Raw genomic sequence first — 8,114 nt, forward strand, 5'->3', positions numbered from 1 at the left:
AACCCTCATTTTTGCTAATGGTGGTCAAAGGAGCGCTCAGTGAGTTTCTGTGTTTGCTCAGACGCACAAAAAATTAGAGGGAACATTGCCACCAACAAAAACATTTTTTAAGGAATGTTTTCTGGATTCTTTTATATCATGCAACAATAGTGAACTAATGATGTAAAACTACTGACTAAATAATTCAAGTGATTTCTACCAAAGTTCAAAAGTCACTTACCTGACATCAACAGTCATCTTTACTCCCTAAATCTGATGCTTTACAAGCTGAGAATCACTAACAGACGACTGAAGTGATTCAATTCCAATTCGTAAAGTTCAAAAAATAAATTACAATTAAACAACATTTGTAAAAAAAAAAAAATTGATTAGTTTCACATTTTTCTTCAAAAATGATTCTATTTGGTTGAATGAACACATTAACATGTGGTTTAAACAGAATAAAAGTGGAAACATCATTAACAAAACAACAATTTCTTACAAAAAACTATAAATTAAAGCCTTTTTCTTATAAAAAAGATAAAACAGTCGTGCATTTGATTAATAAATATTGCAATTTCAAACTAGAGATCAATTAGATTTAATTTAACCAATTTTTAAACCACCAACCCTGATACTTTTCACTATATTTCACCTATCCAAATGATCAGAATCAGGTGTTCTAATCATTGATCTGGCCGCAGGTGTTTACAATCAAGCACTCGGACTGTTTTTACAAACATTTGTAAAGAATGTTCCACTCTCAGGAGCTCAATGAAATCCAGCACAGAATGTGCAATAAATCCAGTCAAAAATGGTAATACTTTTGGTAATATAGTGTATATAGCACTTTTACCACTTTTCCCAAAGAACAAGGTAGAAACCAAACCTGCAATCCTCATCAGAGGAACCACGGTTTTATAAACACATTTCTGCACAAGTTCCACCATTAAATCCAAGTAATTTGAGTGACCAAACGAGTTCGCAGACTTCACTACTTTAATAACTACCAACTATTTACTGTAATTATGATAGCTGCATAACAGAAGCAGATTTGAGTTACCTCTAACATTTCAGACATTAAATCTTTCTGTACATAATACTTACTTGGACCAGGTTCAAGCCTTGGATGCAGTTTTTCACTTCTTTTATTAACTTTACTTTATCTGCTGCTTTCAGTTCTGTCAATTTGACTGTGAAGTGAGTCTTCTCTTTTTTGGCCGGTGCCTCCTCCTCATCTGCAGCCTTTGTTTACAAAAAGAAAAAAAAAGACAATTATTTTCTAACATGTTCATTTCTGATTAAATAATTTGACTATTATAACTCATTGTATGTTATTTTTCCTTCTTATCATATGCAGGGAATTATTTTTACCGGCGTTGCTGGCATGGCACCTGCTGCCATCGCCCCCATCGGCATCATTCCAACATCCTGAATGTTCAGAGTTTTCTGTTTAAATAAAAAAAAGAAAAATCAAATCAAGATCTACAGGACATTACTAAACTCAAATTAATATCTTAGAATAAGTAATAAAGACTTGATCACAGACCTTCAGAAGCTCATTCAGATCCGACACCTCTAGTAAGGTGAGGCTGGCGATGTCGTTGACGAGCTGCTGAATTTTGGGGGAGTACTGTTTGGGTGCTCCGTCTAATGGAGGCGTGGCGATGGCTTCTGAATGAGAGGATGAGCTGGTCTTCAGGAGTCTGAGGGCACACAAGGACGGAACCTGGAGTTGGAGCTGTTGTCTGGAGAAAATAAAGGTTCAACAAATTAAACAAGGTTTAAGGGATTTTGTACTTTTTTCCCCCTAAATGATAAGATGGGTCATACATTAAGGGATAAATCTAAACATATCAACAAATTCCTTTAATTTTTGTAGGAACTTACAAGCTTATTTATTATAAAAGAATTCCTTCAAATTAATAGCACCACGACAAAGTACATAAAACTGTCATTAGTTGTCATAAGTGACAGATCAGGCTCCTCCAGGTGAATACAGTAAAGTTTTACCATTTTTTTTTTAAAAAACTTTATTGACAAACATTGGACATACAAAATATCATATAACGACACTCTGCACTAAGTGCTCATTTGTTTAAAATATGAGAACAGAAATATATAAAAAAAAAACAATCAGACAGCAGGTAACTTCCTGTAACAGGAGCTTGGTGTTAGCAACAAAGCATTTCCTGTTCCTGGAGCATGACCTTTCCTGACAACAACTATACTAAACCAGATATAAAAAGGTTTGAATGAAAATATACATTTAAAATTATTTATATAGCCTGATAACATGAGAGAACACTGACACTTTAGCCTTTTAGTGGTTTAAATAAAGACGAGCTTCTCATAATGATGATGCTAAAACGTCAACCTATTATAAAGCCACGCTGTGCGTGCTAATGTGTGCGTGAACACACCGATAAACAAAAGCTATACAATCAACCCAAAACTGGGAGCGAAACTCTACGACTGTCCTTGAAGAAGCAGCCGCAGATGAACGGAGCCTCACTGGTTACGTACCGGTACCGGTGCGTGCTGGCGGCGGCGCGCAGCGCGCTCCGGATGCAGCGGCTGGTGCAGTACATGCTAACGTTCACGGACGAAGTCTCCCCGCGGTCCCGCTGAATTTCAACCGAATCTGTTCTGCTGGTCCAGCCCGGTCCTTCTCCTCCTGCACCCCTGCCTCAACAGCACATGGCGTCCCTCCTGACCTACCCACAATGCACCACGAACGTGAACTGTTAGCAAACCTACGGCAAGTCACAAGGGTAAAAAGACACGAGCACAATAATAATGGGTTAAATGAGTTTTCTCTTTATTTGCCAACGTTAAAGCACATCCATGTATGCTAAATAGAGCTTAATAAAATATTCATGCATATGAAAATGCATTTAAACTTTTATGTCATCCAAATGTTTTGTACATTAATAAATACAATAAAATAAAATAAAAACCTCACCCCTCCAGCTTGTTTTAAGATTAAATGTGTCCTTATTCTAAGTATTTAGACATAACATGTAAGTTATTGTTGTTTATGTTGTAGTAAATGCATTCTAACCTAATCAGAGACCTTTATGTTTGTGTTTGTCTGAGGAGGAGCACAGATGGAATCCTCTTAATCAGGTAATCTGCCCATCTGCTCTTTCAATCATCCACCACATTTCCTCCCCATCCATGAGCCACTTCCGTCGCTAACATCTACCAGGTGAAGGTGAGAAGAGAGAGAACACTATAATTTGCTGTGGACTAAGAGAGACACCCCCTCTTTTTTTTTCTTTTCTCCAGATCATGCTGCTGTCTCCTCAGGCTGAGAGGAACTGGGAGAGTCTTTGTTCGGTGCTTGAAGATGTCCTGGAGGACCAGTCCCACCGACAGCTGTTTGCCTTGGAGCTGGGCTCTGGAACCGGGCAGCATGTCATACGATTTGCCCAGAAGATGCCCTTTGTGACCTGGCAGCCGTCAGATATCCAGGAGGCGTCCAGAGAAAGGTTTGGGTAAATAGTGCTTTTCACACTGAATTCAAACAAAGAGTCGATGGAAAACTCTTCCTTGTTTGTAGCATCAAAGCATATATTGCTGCAACCCAGACAAAAACAGTGCTGCAGCCTGTACATCTGGATGCAAGCGAATCGTGGGAGAAGTGGGCGGGCCTTTCCAAAAACTCCTGTGATGTCATCATTGCCATCAACTTACTGCAGTATAGTCCCTTTCAAACTGCACAGGTATTCATTTACACTATTACAGTATTGTAAACTACTTTTCTTTGGTAATTAAGATTTGTAGATGTTTTTTTTTTTGTTTGTTACCTAATTTTACCTTTTTTTTCATTAACTTTTTGATTTCCCAAAGGGAGTTTTCAATGGAGCTGGACAAATCCTTAAACAAAATGGACTTTTTATTACCTATGGGGTACGTACAAACAAGAATTCAAGAACTCTTCAATTGACATTTCAAAAGCCAATTAAATTCCAAACATTTTTTCCAGGTGTATGCTGTTAACGGCATCATCACACCAAGCTGTAATGAACTCCTGGATGCAGAAATCCGTAAACTGTGAGCGAACTTCAACAGCCTCCAACTGATACGAGTTTGTATGCAGTAGTGCTTTATGACACATTTTATATTCAGAATAATAATACTCAATTAATAAATCATTGTTGGAATTCAAAATGCTTTCTAATGGAATTTCTAATGTGTTTCAAAACCCCTCGTTTTTATTTCTGGAATCAATTAAAAAATCTGCATCCATACTGTGAACTTAAAAGTATCATAATCTGATGTTTAAATTTGCTCTACAGAAATCCGGAGTGGGGTCTTCCAGACATCGACGTGCTGAGACAGCAGGCGTTTACGAACGGTCTGCGTCTGGAGAGGATGGTAAGGATCTACACACCTATAAGTTATGACACTTTCATTCTAATCAAATTCGTACTCAATATGCCTCTATTCCCTTTACAGGTTGAAATGGAAGATTACTACAAATGCCTGATTTTCAGAAAGCTATAGGCTTCAAAGGATGTTGGATTATTTTATTTTTTTATGTAAAACCCATGCAAACAGGTTCCAGATCACTGGTAAAAGTCTAATCTTTATAAGCATAAAGTGAAAGTTTTAATCCTTTGATTCATAAATTAAAAACCATTGTTTCATGGATTTACCCATTCATATAATTAAAATCCTATTCTGCTACTTTCTGTGTGAGCTACACAAAATGCAAAAAGATAAAAAGAAGCAGCTTGACAGTAAGAACATTATGTTTATTAAATATAATTTTAAAATTAAAGTCAGTAAGTCAGAACAAGGAAGTCCGCAGATGAGAATGGAAGTTACAGAAAGCACAGTTTGAAAGTTTGACGCATACATGCAGCAACACCTCTCAATGGACAAATATACTTGATGAGCACTCAGCCATTCTTCCAATGTGGGACGTCAACCGAATGAATGGAGGGTGCAGCAACTGTGCTGCATTTAGCCTTAGAATGGGGCTTTGTATTTGGCAACTTAAGTTTAGGAATTAAGTTATATTTAAGATTTCTAATTTATAGTAGTTGTTAATTTTTTATTTATTTTTTGTTACGGAGGTTATAAAGCAGCTCAGAGAATTTTTCGAATCCCTTTCATGTGTTGTGCAGAACCTACTATTAAAAAAGAAAAAAACAACCAGTCTGCCCAGCACATAAATATATGTGTAAAAACAAAATGTGTTTGCATTATGGAGAAAAACTACATCTGGAATGTTAAATCTTGCACCAAATGAAGATGTAATCAAACGCCTCTTCATTCTGGGGTGATACTCACAATCTAAAAACAGCACAGACGTTCCCTAACACCACCCACAATGCCCGAGCAGGATGTGATCATTCCAGCAGATAATCTGAAGTTTAACATGCAGATTTACGTTAGAAAAATATGATACAAAGGATGTTTTAGTCTCTCTTCAGTCCTAACTCTGTATCATATTTTCGATTCATTTCAAGTTGAATTTTGTTAACTACTTCCGCGCTTGTTATTCTTTTATAAGTAAATACCACATATGCATCAGTTGAAATGATGGAAGGAAGAGGTGAAGGGTCATGAAGCTCTCCAACGCAGCTTTAACCCTTTAGTTTCCCACACTAGAGGGAAGGGAGGGGTGAAGAGAACTAAAGTTCACGATATTTCACAAGATCACACCAAAGGTGGACGGTGGAAATTATGAGTATTTCCAAAGAGCGTCGCCCAAGTCCAGAGGCAAGAAGATGTAGTGTCTGACGGAGAGGCGTGAAGGCTTTTAGTCGAAGGAAATGAGCTGCGCCTCTGTGCTGCCAGGAGGCGCCGGAGGCCCTTGCTGTTGTACCTGTGGTTGCTGCTGTTGGGAGCCACCAGGTGGCGCCACCTAGTCAAAAATGATGGGAATTGATTACAGTAAAAACTAGCAATTTCTCCAAAAGGAGCAGAAGAAAGGTAATCTGATTACCTGCTGATACATGGGCTGCTGCCCTGACATGTAGGGTTGTTGGGGGGGCATGTTGGGATCCTGCCCCGGCAAAGCTGAAATGATGTTCTGCATGTTGTAGGGCTGGTAACCCATGTAACCCATTCCGTTGGTGGGGGCCGCCTGTGACATGGGGGGCATGCTCTGTGCCTGGGAGACTGCATTCTGGAAAAACCGAACAGTTAGGGGACGACACCCGAAACCCCGCAGCGACGATCCACACCTGTGTCACGCGGCCGTACCTGGTAGGCTTGTGTGGGGGTGGGCTGATAGTTTGAGTAAGCAGGAGTGGTAGTGGGAGGGGCTTGACCGGTGGGAGGGGGAGGTTGCCCGTTGGTGCCGGCAGGCGGGTACATGTAAGCATTCACCATGTTTGGATCTGTAAAAGTTGAAGCACGTAAATCACTGATCAGGAAGCAAATCTTAATTATTGATAAATACTCCTTTATTGACCTCACCTGTCGCAGACGGGGGCATGGCCTGGTACTGACCCGGTCCAGCCTGCCCAGCCTGACCCATATAGATGTTGTGCATGGGTGAGCCCTCCACAGAACCAGCAGGACTGAAAGTGCCGGGGTAGCTGGGTGGGGCTCCAGGCTGGTAAACCATGCCTCCCGCAACATTAGGAGGCAAAGATTGCATCTGGAGAACAGGAAAACGCCAATCTTAAGGGGCCACTTTTGTGAAAGTCGGTTAAAGCTGCAAAAAGACAGATGTGTGTACTTGAGCGTAAGGCAGAGAGAAAGCCGGCATCTGGGCTCTCATCTGGATCGTGTGCTTTTGCTGCTCCAAACGCATCTGCCTCTCCTTCTCCTGCTCCTGGAGGCGCTGAATCGCCAGCTGTCTTTGCATCTCCAGATACTCCTAAAATTCAAAAGAAGTGTGGCTTTATGAGCTATGAACATTGTGAGAGAATCTCGATTAGTGTTAAAGAAAAAAAAACTGATTTTATCACCTGCTTCTTCTGCCTCATGATCTCCAGCTTCTGTGCCAGCTGGATCTGCCTCTGTCGCTCCGCCTCCTCTGCAGCCCTCCGCAGCTTCTCCCTGTGCTCGTCTCGCAGCGCGTTCAGGGCGGCTCGAGCGTCACGCACCTGAGCCAGCTTGTCCTGCAGCCCCTCATAGTACACTGACGAGGAGACGGTACCCAGAGCGGTTTGTACGCAGAACGGCACAGATGCAAATCTGCTGCACACATGCAAAGCTCCCACTCACGCCGCTTCTCGTCCAACTGGTTGAGAATGTCCAGCAGCTGCGGGTGCATGTTGTTGATGGACTGGAAGAGTGAGAGCACTGCGCTGTCGTTGGTGATGCTGCGCCCGCGCATGTGGTTGCTCTTCATGCGGTTGAGGAAGGTGGTGACGGCGTACTGGAGATCCTTCAGGAACTGCTCGTGGTTTTCCTCCGACTCGCCGTTCTGATACGGTTGCTGGACAAGCCACAGGGATGCAATCACCAACTCATCACAACCAATATCTTGATATTTGTCAAGTTTTTACCACACCTCTACAATGTTGACAGGCTGAACGGGGACGTGAGTCTCCACAGGCTGGCTGACTGCAGGCACAGGTTCAGCCAGAGACACTGGAGCAGGAGCTGAAGGGGTGGGACTCTTTCGAGCCTCTTCCTGCTTCTTCTCCCAGTACGTTCTGTTCAGGTAACGGGCCAGCTGGAATGCAGAAACATAGTAGCACTAAATATATAATTCAATAACAATACATTACTGCAACTAAAACAATAAGCCATAGATACCTCAGGGTCCACATCCTCTGCTAATGGAGCTGAAGAGTTCTGGAAAGCAGGAAAGTTTTGAGTTATTTAAAGCTATTGAATGTTAGGAAACTATTTGAAAATGACTTCAGACATAAAAGAGGGAAAAGTTTCTGCCGTCTTACCACAGGGGAGGTGTAAAGTGTGCTGACTGGCGGAGCAGAAGAAGTCACTGGAGTTGGATCGGTTTTAGGATAAACCGAATACGAATTCTTCTGTCTCTGTAAGAGACCATGCAGATGTGTTAGATTTGATATCCTCTTACAGCACTAAACTAAAGCATTCTGAATACTAGGAGTTTCACAGAAAATCATCAAAAATGTTTGACTTCTAAAGAAGACTATATTATGGTTCATCTTTCTCTGTCTTGCAGATTTTTTCTGTGT

At 41.2% G+C, this 8,114-nt stretch overlaps 3 protein-coding genes across 5 annotated transcripts in view; 1 reads left to right on the forward strand and 2 right to left on the reverse strand.

The window, feature by feature from the left end:
• The window catches only part of mrpl12 (mitochondrial ribosomal protein L12), a 4,964-nt gene extending 2,246 nt beyond the window's left edge, over positions 1 to 2,718 (reverse strand). Inside the window, exons 1-4 of the mRNA XM_024272130.2 lie at positions 2,506 to 2,718; positions 1,529 to 1,727; positions 1,354 to 1,428; positions 1,087 to 1,224 (exon numbers count right to left, since the gene is read on the reverse strand). Of these exons, the coding sequence (XP_024127898.1) occupies positions 1,087 to 1,224; positions 1,354 to 1,428; positions 1,529 to 1,727; positions 2,506 to 2,570 (477 nt within the window). The 5' untranslated portion in view covers positions 2,571 to 2,718. The remainder of the gene's footprint in view (positions 1 to 1,086; positions 1,225 to 1,353; positions 1,429 to 1,528; positions 1,728 to 2,505) is intronic.
• Positions 2,719 to 2,747: 29 nt separating this feature from the next.
• zgc:103625 (methyltransferase-like 26 B) lies at positions 2,748 to 5,142 on the forward strand. The gene is made up of 7 exons (XM_036213235.1): positions 2,748 to 3,196; positions 3,271 to 3,473; positions 3,545 to 3,707; positions 3,835 to 3,894; positions 3,971 to 4,038; positions 4,284 to 4,362; positions 4,444 to 5,142. The coding sequence occupies exons 2-7, from the start codon at positions 3,274 to 3,276 to the stop codon at positions 4,489 to 4,491; spliced, it is 618 nt and encodes a 205-aa protein (XP_036069128.1). The 5' UTR covers positions 2,748 to 3,196; positions 3,271 to 3,273; the 3' UTR covers positions 4,492 to 5,142.
• Positions 4,722 to 8,114, reverse strand: part of hgs (hepatocyte growth factor-regulated tyrosine kinase substrate) — a 7,610-nt gene continuing 4,217 nt past the window's right edge. For all 3 annotated transcript variants that reach the window (XM_024272124.2, XM_024272125.2, XM_024272123.2), the window contains exons 11-20: positions 7,854 to 7,949; positions 7,711 to 7,749; positions 7,463 to 7,627; positions 7,174 to 7,387; positions 6,915 to 7,087; positions 6,683 to 6,823; positions 6,418 to 6,601; positions 6,202 to 6,338; positions 5,942 to 6,124; positions 4,722 to 5,860 (exon numbers count right to left, since the gene is read on the reverse strand). In XM_024272124.2, coding sequence (XP_024127892.1) covers positions 5,756 to 5,860; positions 5,942 to 6,124; positions 6,202 to 6,338; positions 6,418 to 6,601; positions 6,683 to 6,823; positions 6,915 to 7,087; positions 7,174 to 7,387; positions 7,463 to 7,627; positions 7,711 to 7,749; positions 7,854 to 7,949 — 1,437 coding nt within the window. In that variant the 3' untranslated portion in view covers positions 4,722 to 5,755. The remainder of the gene's footprint in view (positions 5,861 to 5,941; positions 6,125 to 6,201; positions 6,339 to 6,417; positions 6,602 to 6,682; positions 6,824 to 6,914; positions 7,088 to 7,173; positions 7,388 to 7,462; positions 7,628 to 7,710; positions 7,750 to 7,853; positions 7,950 to 8,114) is intronic.

This window comes from Oryzias melastigma, linkage group LG8, assembly GCF_002922805.2.
Source record: "Oryzias melastigma strain HK-1 linkage group LG8, ASM292280v2, whole genome shotgun sequence".
Classification (NCBI taxonomy): domain Eukaryota; kingdom Metazoa; phylum Chordata; class Actinopteri; order Beloniformes; family Adrianichthyidae; genus Oryzias; species Oryzias melastigma.

Excerpts from the sequence above, each read along its gene's own strand:
- zgc:103625 (XM_036213235.1), top strand. The coding sequence starts at position 3,274 with ATGCTGCTGTCTCCTCAGGCTGAGAGGAACTGGGAGAGTCTTTGTTCG. Across the intron at positions 3,474-3,544 it reads CAGGAGGCGTCCAGAGAAAG|CATCAAAGCATATATTGCTG; the intron begins GTTTGGGTAAAT and ends CCTTGTTTGTAG. Across the intron at positions 3,708-3,834 it reads GTCCCTTTCAAACTGCACAG|GGAGTTTTCAATGGAGCTGG; the intron begins GTATTCATTTAC and ends GATTTCCCAAAG.